Source organism: Babylonia areolata, chromosome 2, assembly GCF_041734735.1.
Source record: "Babylonia areolata isolate BAREFJ2019XMU chromosome 2, ASM4173473v1, whole genome shotgun sequence".
In the NCBI taxonomy this organism is placed as follows: domain Eukaryota; kingdom Metazoa; phylum Mollusca; class Gastropoda; order Neogastropoda; family Buccinidae; genus Babylonia; species Babylonia areolata.
In genome coordinates, this window is record NC_134877.1 from 12,782,575 (window position 1) to 12,799,468 (window position 16,894).

A 16,894-nucleotide genomic window follows, 5' to 3' on the forward strand; every position below is an offset into this window, starting at 1 on the left:
CAAAAACCCAATCCAATCCAACTTCCGTTAGACCACGACTATTTTTTACTGCTGTAAGCGTCACAAACAGTTCTATGAAAGTCCTGCTTGCCTGTTGGGTAGTTTAAAGTGAATTGCTTCACAATGAAGCGCTGTGCCAGCTGTCGTTTTACAAGTTCATAATTTCTATTCAGTTTGATCATCTTCAGCCATGAACAGCAAAATAACACCAAGGAAACCCAGGAGTCGAAGTGGGAGCGCCGCCTCGAATTCAGAGCCTGAACTGACGTTGAGCTCAACTGCTCAACGACAACGATCAACGGATTCGATGTCAGAACACAAAATGAGTACCGTCTATCCAGGCCACACTCCTAGACAACCTAACCATCAGCAAATTACCCATGGCCATTGTCTATCAGTTGCCGAAAAGGTATGACGATTTGGGTTATATTTTTTGGGTGGCACGTGTTTTGATAGGGGAAACAAAGAAGGGCCCAGTGAGAGAACGAAAGTAGGGCAATGTTCTTTCTTCCTCAGTACTTTTCCGTTTATAAGATGGAAAATGCTGTAAATTGTTTAATAAATTTATAATATATACTCTGTTTTCTTCCCCTTCACTCTTTGAAAGGGGGGGGGGAATGTAGAGTATATTGTACAATGCTGTTCAAATACATTTACAACTATTTCCGTCTTCGGAATGAAACACAATGGAAAGAACTCAGGGGAAGAAATGCATGCCGAAAGTAGAACTGAAACTGGTAAGAGGGGTGTATTTTTCTTAGTAAAAGTAGTAGTAGGTTCAAGGCCAAGCCTTGTGGCTTATAAACATCCCATTGAGGAGTGTGAACTTGCTGAGGAAGGCTATGAGTTATTTCATAACATCAGAAATGCTGGGAGAGGACTTGCTCTCTATGTACACAGTGACTTGAAGCCATCATTGGTGGACTCACTGGACAGTGATTTTTCTGAATACATTTTTGTTCAATGCCATCTTGGGCAACAGGAGAGCTTGACTTTAGGGCTGATTTATATTTGTATTTGTACTTCTTTTTATCACAACAGATTTCTCTGTGTAAAATTCGGGCTGCTGTCCCCAGGGAGAGCGTGTCGCTATACTACAGCACCACCCATTTTTTGTATTTTTTCCTGCGTGCAGTTTTATTTGTTTTTCCTATCAAAGTGGATTTTTCTACAGAATTTTGCCAGGGACAACCCTTTTGTTGCTGCGGGTTCTTTTATGTGCACTAAGTGCATGCTGCACACGGGACCTCAGTTTATCGTCTCATCCGAATGACTAGCGTCCAGACCACAACTCAAGGTCTAGTGGAGGGGGAGAAAATATCGGTGGCTGAGTCGTGATTCGAACCAGTGCGCTCGCTTCCTAGGCGTATAGAAGTCCTAGTAGCCCAGATGAGAACAATTGTAAACTGAATAAACTTCTTCAAAAAGCAACAGCATATGCTTCAGGTCAGCTCTTGGTCATGGGTGATTTTAATTATCCAGAGATTGATTGGATACTTGAACAGAGCAGGACTGGTCCAGAGCATGCAACATCTGTGTTTCTGAGAGCAACTAAAGACCGCTTCCTCATGCAGCACCAAGCTGAGCCTACTCACTACCAAGAGGGAGAAAAGTCCAATGTCTTGGACCTTGTGTTCACTAACACTGACAATCTTATTTCTGAGATTACTACGATGGCTGGCTTAGGCAAGAGTGACCACATGATGTTGCTGATGTCTCTTACCAACATAAGTGAACGACAACCGTGTACTAAGCGCTTTAACTTCCATAGAACAGATTATGATGTGCTAAAAGCTGAACTGTCTAATATAAAAGCTGAGGAAGAACTTCAGAACATGTCTGTAAATGCGGCTTGGTACGCTATTAGAGAGAAGATATTTAGTGCCATTAATAAAGCTATGCCAAAGTCTTAAACTACTGGTGGAAGGGCAGGTGTTGGATGGACAGGGGAACACTGGCTTCAGTAAGGAAAAAACACAAACTTTTTAGGAGGTGGAAGAAGACCAAAGAAGGTAGAGACTACATGGAGTACATTAAGGAAAGAAACAGAGCGAGGAAAGTGTGTAGGAAGGCTCAGGAAAGGCTAGAGGGTAAGGTGGCAGAAGAAGCAAAGAAGAACCCAAAAGCATTTGCAGTATGTAAAGTCTAAGACATCCACTAGAGCAGGAGTAGCTGATCTTACGAAGCAGGATGGGTCGAAGACTTCTACAGATGAGGAAAAAGCAGAACTCTTGAATAATTTCTTCCAAAGCGTATTTACAATGGAGGGTCATGAACCAGTGCCAGAGACAAGTTGGGAACCGGGACAGGAAGAATTGACAGACTTTGAGATATCAGAGGCTGAAGTTCACAATTTGTTGTTGGGCCTTCATGTTGGGAAAGCGGCGGGGCCTGATGGCATTCCCCCTCTTATTCTTGCTATGGCAATAGAGGAGTTGACAGTCTGTATAACACTTTTGTTCCAATTGTCACTAAGCACAGGCCTGATCCCAGAGGAGTGGAAAAGGGCACTGGTCACACCGGTTTTCAAGAAAGGCAGCAAATCTGAATCTAGTAACTACAGGCCTGTGAGCCTAACGTGCATCGTGTGTAAGCTGATGGGAAAGCTGATTAGGGCAAAAGTCTTAAAGGACTTGCTGGATAATAACTTGAGTTGATTTCTGAGAATCAGCATGGCTTTGTGCCGGGCTGTTCATGTATCACACAACTTGTTGTTAGAAGTGATGGACATGTGGGCTGATATATTGGACAAGGGAGGCTCGATTGATGTAATATACATGGATTTTCTCAAAGCTTTTGATACATTCCCACACCAAAAGTAAAATTGATGCTCTAGGCATTAAGGGAAAGATTCACAGCTGGATTAGAGACTTTTTGTCGGGACGCAAACAGACTGCTGTTGTTAATGGGGCTAGATCTCAGGAAGCAAATGTCACCAGCGGTATTCCACAAGGATCAGTACTTGGACCTGTACTTTTTGTTATATTTATAAATGACCTCCAGGACAATGTTAGGACAAATGTCAAAATGTTTACAGATGATACCAAGCTATTCGCTAGGTCTGACACAGAGGAGGGACCCCAAAACCTTCAAGAAGATTTAGATCGACTGCAAGAGTGGTCAAACAAATGGCTATTGAGATTCCATCCAGGAAAATGCAGCATATTAAAGCTTGGAAGAAAGAAGTCAGAAGCAACATACTTCTTGGGAAATGAGTCAGACAGGATACAGATCAAGCAAAGTGACGCTGAGAGAGACCTAGGAGTTCTCATTGACTCAAAGCTGGCATTCAGGGAACAGGTAGCCCAGTCCACAGCGAAGGCAAATAGGATAGTGAGTGTGATTAGAAGATCGTTTGACCACAGTGAGAAAATATTTGTCCAGGTGTACAAGAGTTTAGTGTGCCCATTACTTGAATATGGGCACTGTGTGTGGCAGCCTATGCATAAGTCATTATGCAGTGATATTGAGGATGTTCAGCACAGAGCAACAAAACTGCTATCTCGCCTGAAAGACAAACCCTATCAGGAGAGACTGCGTGAACTAAAATTACCATGCTTGGAACACAGGAGGCTCCGTGGATACATTATTGAGGTATACAAATACTTGCATGGGTTTTACACAGTCTCTCGACCTAGCTTCAAACTGGCGTCCACACGTGATCTCAGAGGTAATGCTTTGAAATTAGAAAAACACCAGTGCCATCTTAATATCAGAGCAAACTACTTCTCCGAAAGAGTTGTTAATACCTGGAATGGTTTACCAGACTCTGTGGTGACGGCACCATCTGTTGACTCTTTTGAAAACCGCCTGGACAGCTACTGGACTGAGCTACCTTCAGTGTATGTTCCTGCCTGCCACTGTTAACCACCACCTTTGTACTTGCCACTGCCCGCATGTCGCATGCGCATAAAGTGAATAGATCTCGGACGACAAACAGGCCCTTGACGGGGCCTCAACTGTCTAATAGTCAAGTCAATCAAACAAAATGTTTTAACGGTTTACTGGATATGCAAAATGCATACCTTGGGCATTATAATTTCTATCAGATTGCAAATATAGTTGGTTACTTTGACTCACTAGAAAGCTTGCTGAAGAGCTCTGCTTAAAAATTCAAACAAACAAAACAAAAACCTACAAGTACAAGAAAGAAGTCCTTGGATTTTCTTTTCATGAGCAGAGAAATTGGTTCAGTTGATATGATTACAGTATAAAAAGAATGTAGGTATTTGTGGAGTTAGTTTGTGCAAGATATAAAGAAAACCAGTTCACAATATCAGTGTTTAAAATGCATCTGAAGTATTATCAACTGATTCAGAATATATGTGTATGTGGTGTTTTTAATTTGCCGTTGTGTTTGGCTTCACATGAATAAAGCCTTCATGAACAGTTCCAAAAATGGGCTACATTTTTTCTTGGTAGAAAAGAGGATGTGACTTAATGAGGACACTCACTGATTCAGAGAGATATTTTGATTCATATTTTTGTATATTCACTTGATATGAAGCAAAATGATAAAATTTCTGATCTATAGCATGAAAAATTTTCACCATCATACCATGTCAGAATGAGACCCTCGCCATGGAGCTGATGATTCAATCTGTTGACTGTATTTCCTCTTTTAAGGGTGCCATTGGGGATGGCGTGTACCAAGCAGAGAGACCTGATCCTCCTGGCGTGGACACTGTCGTGACTGAAGACAACTCAACAGAGGGGGCAGAAGTGAGCAGTACTGCCAGCAGTGGGCAGCAATCTGATTTCTCAGACCCAGTGTTTAAGAAGTTGGCACGACTCAATGGGGAAATCAACCGCATGCGCAAGGATCAACTACGCAAGAAGTTAGCAGAGCTCCATCTGAATACTGGGTATGATTTTATTATCTTTGATTCTTTATGCAAGTACTTGATTTTTGTTTTTGAAATAGTTACTGTTTGTGATTTGTTTTGATCTTTTCTTTTTTCTTTCTTTTTTGTTTGTTTTTTTTTTTGTAACCAGACAAAACATTTCACTTGCTTTTATAAGTTATAGATTAACTGCTTGTTACTTATTAATCAGTATTCTGAATGTGTGGTGCTTGACAATTTAAAATGCAAATGTGCATATTGAAAAATCCCATTACCCATATTTTGATAAAGAGATATAGAGATGGCACAACATTCTGTTTCTGATCATTTTTTAATTACACTTGAGTAATCAGACATTTCACATTATTTTTAGAACAACTGATGTATAGATCTGCGATGTTGATATTATTTGAAAAGTTTCTTTTTCCAGGGGTGTTAAAGAGGTCTTGAAGAAACGGCTGAAAAATTACTACCGTCGCAAGAAACTGGCAGCAGCAAACATTGTGAAAGGAACGGAGATGCCGTATGATTACCTTGTAGTCATTGACTATGAAGCCACCTGTCAGGAGAACAATGATCACTTCGTTCAAGAGATCATTGAATTCCCAGCAGTGCTCATTGAAGTCCAGCAAAAGGAAATTGTAAGGGTTTTTTGTTGCTGGTTTTTTTTTGTTTTTTTTTTTTTGTCTTTGTGGTCCTGTTAACGTGTACATTTGTGTGCTGCAGGAGTGTGAGGTTGCTGGCATTTGCCCCTCCCCAGCCCCTCCCACCCGGTTTTCTTTTGTGTTTGTGTGTATATAAATATATGTATGTGCATATGATATTTTTAGATATATATTCTTCTTCATTCATGGGCTGCAACTCCCATGTTCACTTCTATGAGTGGGCTTCTATGAGTGGGCTGTTTGACTGGGGGTGTGCTGGGTATGTTCTTGTTTCCATAACCCACCAAGCACTGACATGGATTACAGGATCTTTAATGTGCATAGTTTATCTTCTGCTTGCATATACACATGAAGGGGGTTCAGGCACTAGCAGGTCTGCACATATGTTGACCTGGGAGTTCAGAAAAATCTCCACCCTATACCCACAAGGTGCCGTTACTAAGATTCGAACCTGGGACCCTCAGATTGAAAGTCCAACGCTTTAACCATTCATCTATTGCACCCGTCACATATATATACATATATATGTATGTATATATATATATATATGTGTGTGTGTGTGTGTGCATGTGTGCGCGCGCACGCGCGTATGTGACTTAATATATACACATGATATATGCAGTTTGAATACTCTGAACAGATCTCATAGTCCTGTAAAGCTGCTTTTCAGGATAAAGACAACTGACAGTTTGTTTTAGTAATTTCTTAACACTCTCTAATATATCAAATATATTATGCTGAAGATCAAACAGATCTGAAACATTGAAAGATTTGATATTTGGGGCATGTTTTTTACAGAACTGATTGTTTAGTAATTGATGGTTTTCTCCTTATATTTTTTAAAGCTTGAAATAAGTGTGTTTTGTTTGCAGGTTGGAATGTTCCGGGAATTTTGCAAACCAGTGTTAAATCCTGTCCTGACAGAATTTTGCAAACAGTTGACTGGGGTGAACCAGGTGAGAATAGTAATTTTTTGGCATCATTATTATCTTTATTGCTATCACTGTATTAGCAGTTATAATAATGATGACAATAGAAATATGTTTGTAATATTGATGTTGACTGGGGAGATGGCAAACATATACAAAGTGGGCAAATGTCACATAATGACAACAGCATTATTGAAACAATTATTAGGCATTGTTTAAGAAATGATTGAAGAATTTATTTATTTATTGAATTGTTTAATGTAGATTTGACAGACTAGCACTGAATGATGTTCTATGTTTTAATAGAGCATACCATGTTAAGTCAGCTAAGAAGAAAGTGAAAAAAAGTAAGATGAAATTTTGTTTTTAATCAAGATGTCAAATGCTACAAATAAAACAACAACAAAAACAGGCAAGTAGACTGTACAGAAACTGGTGTGTACCAGTGCGACTGATCTTAGTGGTATGTTTAAAAGATAGTAATAATCAAAAAATCAATTGAAATATAACCTTTGTGTCTGTATTGTAAACAAGTCGAGGGTAGAAGACTTTTTATTGGACATACAAAATTGATTATGTTCCACGTTTAATTGATGATTGTAGTTTCATGATTAAAGTCCTTGATTACTGTCAGTAACACAAATGACAGATAAGTTGATTGGTTGGGGTTTTTTTGTGGTTGTTTTTTTTTAACTGTTGAATTTGTTTCTCCAAGCACCACTGCTGTTGTCTCGTCAGAGTCTTGACTCCCTTTCTGTATGTCTCTGATGGTGTCTATCTTTCTGTCACTTTCTCTGGTCTGCTCAGTTTCCTCTCATGTTATCTAAATTAAAAATACTTGTGTGACAATGTATTTTCCCCTTTAGAGATTATTTTGCTTCATTATATCAGTATTCATGTAGAATGGAATATATCATGAAATAGCTCCTGTTGCATCTTGTTACTGTTCTTTGCTGTAGATGGATGATGTATGGATGATCAATGCTCTGTGCACAGAACCACAGATACATGAATTTACAGACTACTCATGTCCACATAAGTAATTCTTCAGTTCTTTTGGCATTGACCACAGACACATGCAGACTTGACATGACCACACAGAAGTTGAACAGATACTGTTGCTGTAGTCCAAGGTGCCAGATGATGTGTTTTGCAGTCAGAAGTGGACAGTGCTTTGGAGTTCCCTGTGGTGCTGGAGCACTTTGACCAGTGGCTGCAGAACTGGGAGCTGGGAACATCCCATACATTCTGTGTGGTCACTGATGGGTGAGAGGGCTTTTGTTTTCATTAGCTCTGGTACAGAGGGGTGTTAAGGTTTTGGGCTTGGATGTGTACACAAAGTGTGTACAAGTACTGTTTTGGTTCTGTATTTAAACTTTAACATTGACATTCTCTTGTGGTAGAGGAACCAATATAAACTTTAACATTGTCTTCTGGTGGAGGAACCAAACCAAACAGGATATTTCATAAATGTTGGTAAACGTTTCAGCAGTAATTTCAATAATTGAAAATTTATGTTTTTGTCGGAACCAGTCTTTCTTTACTTTTATTTTTTCTTAGACCAGCATTATCCTATGATTGAGTATGAAGATCAGTTCATACTGGTCTCACTTGTTGTGTTGTAGTTACAATCTACAAAAAAGATAATTTTTAGCAATTTAAAAGAACGGAAGGGAAAGTCTGTATATTTCTAATTTGTTATTGTCTGCAGGTTTCTAACTCTGGTTATGTGTGGGTGTGTGTGAAGCATATGTTCCTAATTTATTAATTACTATGTTAAATTATGAAATCTACTTTCATCAACTATCACTGTCTATTCCCTCTCTTTCTGTCTCTGAGTCTGTCTTTCTCTATCAATATCTATTTCCTACACAATGTTCAACTCTTTTTTGAGTTTGATAATTGGGCGTTCTTGCAATTCTGGCAATGTTATCATTTTTGCACCTCAGATGTGCAAGTTGCCTCTTGGCAGTTCTTTGGTTTTGTATGCCTGGTATATGATTTTGTGTGTTGATGTAATCATAGACTTGAGTGATTACTTTGAATTTCCTTTACAGACCCTGGGACATTCATCGCTTCCTCAGCAAGCAGTGTGAAATCAGCCAGCTCCCTTTTCCTCGGTGGAGTCGTCGATGGATCAACTTGCGCAAGTCTTACGGGAACTTCTACGACTCAGGCCGCCTTAACCTCAACAACATGCTGGAGAACCTGGGTCTACAGTTTGAGGGCCGGCCCCACTGCGGCCTGGATGACTCCAAAAACATTGCCCGCATTGTGTGCCACATGCTGGAGGATGGCTGTGTGCTGAAGGTCAACGAGAAGCTGGATGGTCAGCCCAGTTTTGTACAGTCCCACGGCTGTGTGGACGCAGGGAATGGGAACCCCAGTGGGGATTACAAACCTCTGTCTAAGAAAGGAGTGTCTACAGCAGTGGCCCACCCCTCCAAACTGGGACCGGCGACTGGTGGGGGAAAACAGAGGACTGTGAAGGAGCCGTCTGGACTGGAGTGTGAGGGGGATGTGTCAGACCTCCTGTACTATTTCAGTCTGCAGTCAGCATGACAGTGAGTGGGTGTCAGCAGTGCATGCTACGCCAGTTCAGCAGCTTGGCTTTTGTTGCAGCAAGGGTTCAAAACTGAGTGTAAAGATTGTGCTGCTGTTGAGTTTATAAAGGTAAACAACCCCAAAACCAAATAATTGTGGATTCATTGCCAGGAACAGACACGGTCTGTTTTGGCAGACTTCTGTACATGCTGTGATTTGATTCCATACGACATCAGTCTCCCCCCAACCCCTTCCCCTCACCCCGATCTTATCTACCTGCCACATTTCATGGACGCAGTTGTTAATGTCTCTGTACAGAGCATTCTCATTTGAATTTGTGAATTTACTGTTCAAAGTGAAATTGAAGTATGGCAAATTATATTAAAATCACAAAAAAAAACTAAAAGAGCTTGTTGTGTTTGTTTCTTGTTATGATGTGGTTATGACACTTTTGAAATGTCTGTTTTTGTCAACACTTTTTTATGACTATTAACACAGTTAAAGTGCATGTGCAAATGTGTGTGCATGCATGTTTTTATATCAATACAGTGGTGAGGTTTTTAGTTTCCATACCTGCCTGTTGCTTTTAATTAGTCTATTGCATCTGCATTATTAACTTGCTCTTTCATATTTCTGCTTATGATTGAAGATCTTTTTCATAAGCTTATCTGATACATTTTTCTCACTCATATGCATGGTTGATTGATATTTGGAGCTTGTGTTCAACCATTCAGTGGTATTTGTAAATTATGCTTTTATAATTGGTGTTGTGTTCAACATATGATTATGAAATTGACAATTACAAGATAAGAATGAGACATTAGAGTGTGTGACTGACTAATCAGAAGCTTCATGTACCAGTTTAATTAAAACATCACTTTACATCAAGTTAATGGTGAGCATGTTGGAACTGAGCAAACAGATTTGATTGCCGAATATATTAATGTCATGTTTGCTCGATACTGACAAGAGGTGTTGATGCACTACCCATCAAGGTTGTCCCCCATCACACTGTGAAAATATGTCGCTGTCACATCAACACATCATTGGTCCATTGTGATATCTCCCCTCCGAGTTAATATCAAGGTTTTTTTGTTGCGGTTGGGTTTGTTGTTGTTTTTTTTTGGGGGGGATGCTTCTTTAAATGCAACAAATAAATATGCGCACACATTCACATGGTATTACCATGTCAGTTTGAATCAATTAAATGGTTTCCTATGACAGAAGTATTGGAAAAAAATTGCTGTTGAATGAAAGGAACGTATATTGTGAGGAAACCATACTTTATACATGCTGTCAAAAGCTTAATTCTCAATCATTTTTCTTTGGGATGGAACAGGAACTATGATAGGCTTTCCGGAATGACAGTGTCAGTGCGTGCCAGCACAAACAGTCACATCTTTCACCCTTCCTTAGTCATCAAAACTTGTGGGGAAGGAGATGGCCTTGTGATTTGTGTGCAGTTTAAATAACCCTGGGCTTAGGAACCTCACATATCAAGCAGTTTACCATCCAACTATGTATACATGACAATGCTTAAGTTTTGAAGGATACAAAACCAGTGAAACAAGACAGCCTTTTACATGTGTATCAGTTAGGTCGATGCAACTGTGGTTTGTGTGTAGTTATTCCTTCTTTTTTTTTTTTCTTTTTTTTTTCTTTTTTGCATTGGTTAGTTTCCAGTTACCTCAATGTTCTGCCACCTGATGTTAAATTCTGTAGTAGGGGAAAACATCACTGGATATGTGTTCCAGTAATGTCAAGGATGTAAGTTTGCATACATGTCTGCAAGGACATGTGTGCACCTTCATGTTTTCTCTGTCATGTCAAGGTACACATCTTCAAGCAACCTCACTTGTTTCAGTATCATATCAGCATTCATACAGATCATTACTTTAATTGAAATATCCAGTACTACATCAGCATTATACAGATCACCACTTTAATTGAAATATATATACATGACTGATTTGCAATACATATTACTTATATCCAAATAGTTAAAAATCCTTTCTTCTGCCCCAGCCTGGAGTCTTGAATAGAGAAAAGGACATTTTTTGCAGTCAAGCATCTCTCAAATGATACAAACTGTTTTATGTTGGGCAGAATGCCTGTTTCCCTGGGAAACTTGGAAATACTGATGCATGTGACACACCTGAAAGCTGCAGACAAACCATAAGCAGGTTTCTATTACCATTTAAATTTTTTTTAAATATCTAAAATTACCAGTTGGTTAGCTCAGGTCATGTGGATTGCTCAGATCACAACTGACTTGGTCCACGAATTTGTCATTACAATGTAAACAAATATTCTGATATAATAGTTGAAAACATATTCAAGGGCATACACATGAGAAGCAAGACAGCATTTTTAACCCGGTACCTACCAAAAAAGTATGTGCTTTAAATCTGAAAATGTTCCCTTTCAAACCAGACATCAAACTATCTCATTCACATAAAATGACATTTAGTAATGCATATCAGACAGCCCTAATGAAGAACCCAAGCCAAATATTCTTCAGTACAGTTTTTCAGCTCATTAAATAATGAATACATATATTAATAAATGTAAATTACAAATGACCATGAAGGCCAGCTAATAGATACGTAAGCAACAAAAAACAACAGAGGCAAGGCCTTCAAGACTCACTTGTGATATACTTTTTAAAAAAATCCAAGCTTTTTATGTATTGAGTATAATTTCAAAATGTAATGTTTAAGATGAGAAAGATCAGTTTAAAGCAAATTAAGTCCCCTAGCATTAATTACTGAGTAATTTCCCTTTTTTACTATCTGCACCAAAACGTTTGCAAAATAAATAAAACTTCCATGCTTAGCAAAAGAAGCTCCTGTTTGAACAAAAAATGATAATAATGACTGCTCTTGTTGTTGGGTCAGAATATCAGATCAAAGTGCCAAGTGTAGAGAATACAAAAAATATAAATATAACAGTAAATGCAGTTTGCATATAATTAGGCTTCATTTTTTTCTTTTTTTGTGCCCATCCCAGAGGTGCAATATTGTTTTAAACAAGATGACTGGAAAGATCTGAATTTTTCCTATTTTGATGCCAAATTTGGTGTCAACTGACAAAGTATTTGCAGAGAAAATGTCAATGTTAAAGTTTACCACGGACACACACACACACACACAGACAACCGAACACCGGGTTAAAACATAGATTCACTTTGTTTACACAAGTGAGTCAAAAAGGGGGTGGGGGGGACCATTCATATCAATGAAATATCAATGAATAAAGGTCCATTTGGAGGAAGGAAAAATGATATTGTACCTTATATAAACAAAATAATAGACTGAGATAAATCCACATGAATGAAAATGAGAAGACCTGAGAGAACAAATGATACAGCAATTGTTAAGAAATTACCAGCTAAAACTATCAGAGGGCAGATTATATGTCTATGCAAAGAAAGCACTTGTTGAAAAATATTGGAGTTAAAAAGTTCAGCTGACAAATCGCTGCACAAGTAGCACTCATTTGCAGCTGAGGACACAAGGCTACTGGGACTTAAAACTAATACTTCTGCAAGCACTAGCCTCTTCAGTCCTGTATGCAAAACTTTCACCACTGATAATCTGCCTTTTTCACCTTGTGGTTTCTTCTCAGACACTTTGATAGTCATCCAGTTGAGCACTTCATTGTCCACATCAGCTTTTGTTCATCACTCTTATTGTTCTTGGAAGAGATGCACCTGCTGGTGGAATAACAATGATAAAACATATCTTTATGGTATTGGCATAAATTTCCATTTCCATGATTAGTTTTAATCTCATTTTTTTCTGCACATGTATAACTTAATCGGGATAAGTAAAGGTAGGCATGCACACACAGAATATTTGATTTTCTGTGACCTGAAAATAAACACTCACACAGTGCAGAAAAGATAAATAAATTCTCCAATTTGGCAAATATTACCACAGAATGGGCAAGTACGGTCCATCAAAATGTTTTCAATACCACCACCCTTACGTCAGAGTAAAGCAGTCACGTAGACTGCAAATAAAATCTATTGGCAGAAAGTACAGGTGACTGGGTCAGGAAAGCAGGAGGCGGCAGCAGAAAGAAAAAGAAAACAATTAGATTAGACATTGTGTGTAACTTTCATAGTTCTGACTCATAACAATCACCTGGTTTACCTCATCCCATGTCCTCAGACGCAGTCACTTGTGAAAGAGGAATGATCTAATGCATCGTTCCCCCTTGTCGTCAGCTCCTCTGTGAAAGATGTGCCTGTTCAGCGAAATAACACATGTGACTGTGAAATATTCACCTTGTAAGCATGTCTAAACTCTGTTCTCAATTTACTGCTCATACAAAATAAAGTTTTGGGGACAGGGGGGAGGGGTGGGGGCAGTTATGTAAGAATGTAAATGTAAATACAAATTATTGATCATTTGACCATTATCTTTTATTGCTTGATATATATGTACACAAACACTCATATGCATTAACGATAGCATCAGAAAAATCATTATACTTTGTAGTTGTTGGATTTTTTTTTTACAGATTATTGAATACACATGTTCAAAATCTTAACTACATTCATACTCATATAGCTGTACATTTCAAATCCATACCAGTATTTTTATTAGGCGTCAATAAAAAGAAAAAGAGTTTATTTATCAGATGTGCTCATCTCAGATGCTTCCTCTGTGCGTTGAAACATGGTGTATCAACTTCTTGTCCAATATATTAGATCTATTCTCCACATGGACACAGTAAGTGTTAATGCAGAAAAGCACAGGCAACAAGGAAACAGGGACTCCTTTCTCAGATATTAGCAAGCGCTTACAGGTGGGCCAACAATAAATTGAGATCTGGATGATCAATGGTTTCTCCACTGCAATGGGAAATCATTTACAGCTTAGTCTTCTGTGAAGGACTATGACTCTCAAACTAGGAAGCAAGATTGCACTAGCTCTTGGTGCTGTAGCCTTGGGGGCTACTTGGCCTTTGGGGACCATGCCCATGTTGAATGTCCCATAGCTGTCTTGGCTAAGAGAGTGGGGATGTAACTTGAGCAAGATCAAATTCCATTCCAGATAGTCATGACAGCAGTTGCCTCCACTGCTGTTCTGATGGTAATAGACACAATAGACTATCATACATACATATAAACATATATGTCTTAAGCCAGTTTAAAGAAGTCAGTTTGAAGCAGATATATGAAATAAATCTTCCAAAAAACTCGCTGTGACAGGAATACAAACACCAACACATTTCACACAGCAACTTTCTATTATAAACTGATACATTCTCAACTCAAATGTACATATCCACTGATAAAAAGATGCTTTTTTCCATGAACATGGTTACAATTCATACATGAACTTTTAATGGTGACAATGAGAAGAATTGTAAAATTCAATTCAAAATACGTTGTCTGCTTCAAATAATTAAAACCGATGTTTTTCTTTCACTTCATTCAAATGCATGTCAACAAATATCAAAGCAAAAACAAAACAAACAAACAAAAAAAGCATTCTCTACTTCTCCCAAGCTGACATTTTGATGCATCACTGTAACATTTCATTAGAAAAATGAAGAGAGAAGTGACCCTGTTGATAGAATAGTAAAAGCTGCAATATTTACCCGATCACATTCCCCTGACAATGTGAAAAGTGGTGCACTTGGTCGTCATCACCTGGTGTCGGCAACTCTTTACTCACTGTGTTTTCCTCATCAGGAGAATGAGGAGACTATTCATAAAAAAAAAAAGAATTCCAACACATAAATGACACATTCAACAACAACAAAAATATTTGCATGTTAGCTTCCTTTGTGCGTGCTAAAAAATATCTTTTGCTTGAGACACACAGCTTCAAATGCACTGACAAAACACCATACTTTTTTTTTTAATTAGAAATTTCATTTAACCTATCAAACTTAGTGGCAGACAACTGTCAGACGTGCACATACATACACACAATACACCCGCATATTTCAAAGAATAGAAAAATGAAAAAAACAATAGTTTACATCAGGCTGTTCACATATGGTATGTAGTAAAACCAGCTGGACATACATTTTTCATGGCACGTTTTCACATGAAATATGCACTTCTGTTTTATATCATCTGAGTAGATGTTGTTGAAATCTTTTAAAATCGGCATATCTTTTCTTTCTAACTTCATCTGTACACAAACTGTTTGGCAAGCAACACTATGTAGTGAAAAATTTCATAAGATTTTATACTTCAATTTCTAAAAACAATGAATTCTTCTTTGAGTTTAAAGCAATGGGCATGTGTATATTTTTCTTTTATGAATGTCTCAAAGACTCACCTAAATTGTTTGACCACCCACGAAAACTGAGTATGACTGCCTACATGGCAGGGTAAAAACGGTCATACACGTAAAAGCCCATTCGTGTATATGAGTGGACATGGGAGTTGCAGCCCATGAGCAAAGAAGAAGTTTGACTAAATCTAACTGTAACTATGTCTTACATCAGTATAAAGTATTCACTGTATATGCTGCATATATAAAATAAGACAGAAAAAAGACATGGTGGCACAGACACAAAATAGTACAGAGGCTTAAAATTACCTGACGAATAGAATGCATTTCAAATGCAGGTCTCAATGAAAAAGCATCACACACATTCACAATTAATGCATTTCATGAACTTTGTTAATTGACCTTTTTATGACATAATTCATATATGTTGTAGCTATATGTTTCAAATCCATTTACATTTCTTCATGAAACTGTGCCCCCAAAATGTATCATTTTGCAATGTGCACTTGTCAGCATATCCTTTTATTGACCATGTTTTCCCCCCAAGTCATAAACATGTGTACTTATTGAATGCATCAATTCTTTCTCTTCAGTTTACAAACTGTACCTCTCAAAGCTAATGATGATTTTTCTTCTTTTTTCCCCACAATCTTTACATCTTTTTTTCAAACCCCTCACCAAATGTCTTACATTTCTGGTGATCCCATTTAATATTCAAGTGTAACTTCATGACTATTTACACGGACTTTTCAAATTATAATAGAAACTGACATTTTGCTATTTCACCAAATTACAGTTTATATTTCTCTTTACCACAGCAATGTTAAAAATTTAAAAAATAAAAAATCATGGTTGACGTTCAGAGATGGCAAATTGGCAAATTTTCTTCAGTGTCTCAATGCTTGTCACCCAACTTAATACCTGTCTTTCATTTCTTTCCAGACCATTAGTCACAACTGACATGGAGAAGAACTGTGGAAGACTGAGGAAGTGAAAACAGCAGGCAAGACCTGGAATGAAATGTGCTGGCTTGCTGAAGACCAAAACGACTGGAGAAAACTTGTTGGTGCCTTATACCCAAGCTGGAGTGAAGAGAATTAGGTAAGAAAGTTTCTTTCTTTCCCTGCCTATAGGTTCCAGGTTTCTGGCTAGGGAAATGTGTAGAAATATATATATATATATATATATATATATATATATATATATATATATATATATATATATATATATATATATATATATATCCTGCTGACTCAATGCGACGAAGATGAAAATGAACATGGTTTTAATTAAAAAGAACAGCTACTATTCTGTCAATAATTTCATGATATCGCTTGAAGCGCACAAAACGTAGAAATAAAAGTAATTCAATGCTACATGATGAAGCAGTGAATTCCAACTGACCTTATCTTAAAATAACCAAGACCCAACAAACAAAGACTGATAAAAGTAATAAAAAGCTTCATATAAAGGGCGAAAAGCCCCCCAAAAAACCATTACCGTTTACTAAAGAAAATTTCCAACCCACCTCACGCAAATATTTCTTTTTGTAAGGAGATGCCTGTACACCTGGGCTGATCTTCAAAATGTTGGTAAATTCTTGAAGTACAGCCTCGTCAAGATCAGCATCTTTCAGCTGGCTCTGCCCACCA

At 38.0% G+C, this 16,894-nt stretch overlaps 1 protein-coding gene across 1 annotated transcript; it reads left to right on the top strand.

The window, feature by feature from the left end:
- Positions 1-59: 59 nt before the first annotated feature.
- On the top strand, positions 60-9,388 carry LOC143279061 (3'-5' exoribonuclease 1-like). Its single transcript, XM_076583321.1, has 6 exons — positions 60-409; positions 4,627-4,865; positions 5,275-5,485; positions 6,382-6,465; positions 7,595-7,704; positions 8,496-9,388. The coding sequence occupies exons 1-6, from the start codon at positions 191-193 to the stop codon at positions 8,998-9,000; spliced, it is 1,368 nt and encodes a 455-aa protein (XP_076439436.1). The 5' UTR covers positions 60-190; the 3' UTR covers positions 9,001-9,388.
- Positions 9,389-16,894: the final 7,506 nt, after the last annotated feature.

Excerpts from the sequence above, each read along its gene's own strand:
- LOC143279061 (XM_076583321.1), top strand. The coding sequence starts at position 191 with ATGAACAGCAAAATAACACCAAGGAAACCCAGGAGTCGAAGTGGGAGC. Across the intron at positions 4,866-5,274 it reads GAGCTCCATCTGAATACTGG|GGGTGTTAAAGAGGTCTTGA; the intron begins GTATGATTTTAT and ends TTCTTTTTCCAG. Across the intron at positions 5,486-6,381 it reads AAGTCCAGCAAAAGGAAATT|GTTGGAATGTTCCGGGAATT; the intron begins GTAAGGGTTTTT and ends TTTTGTTTGCAG.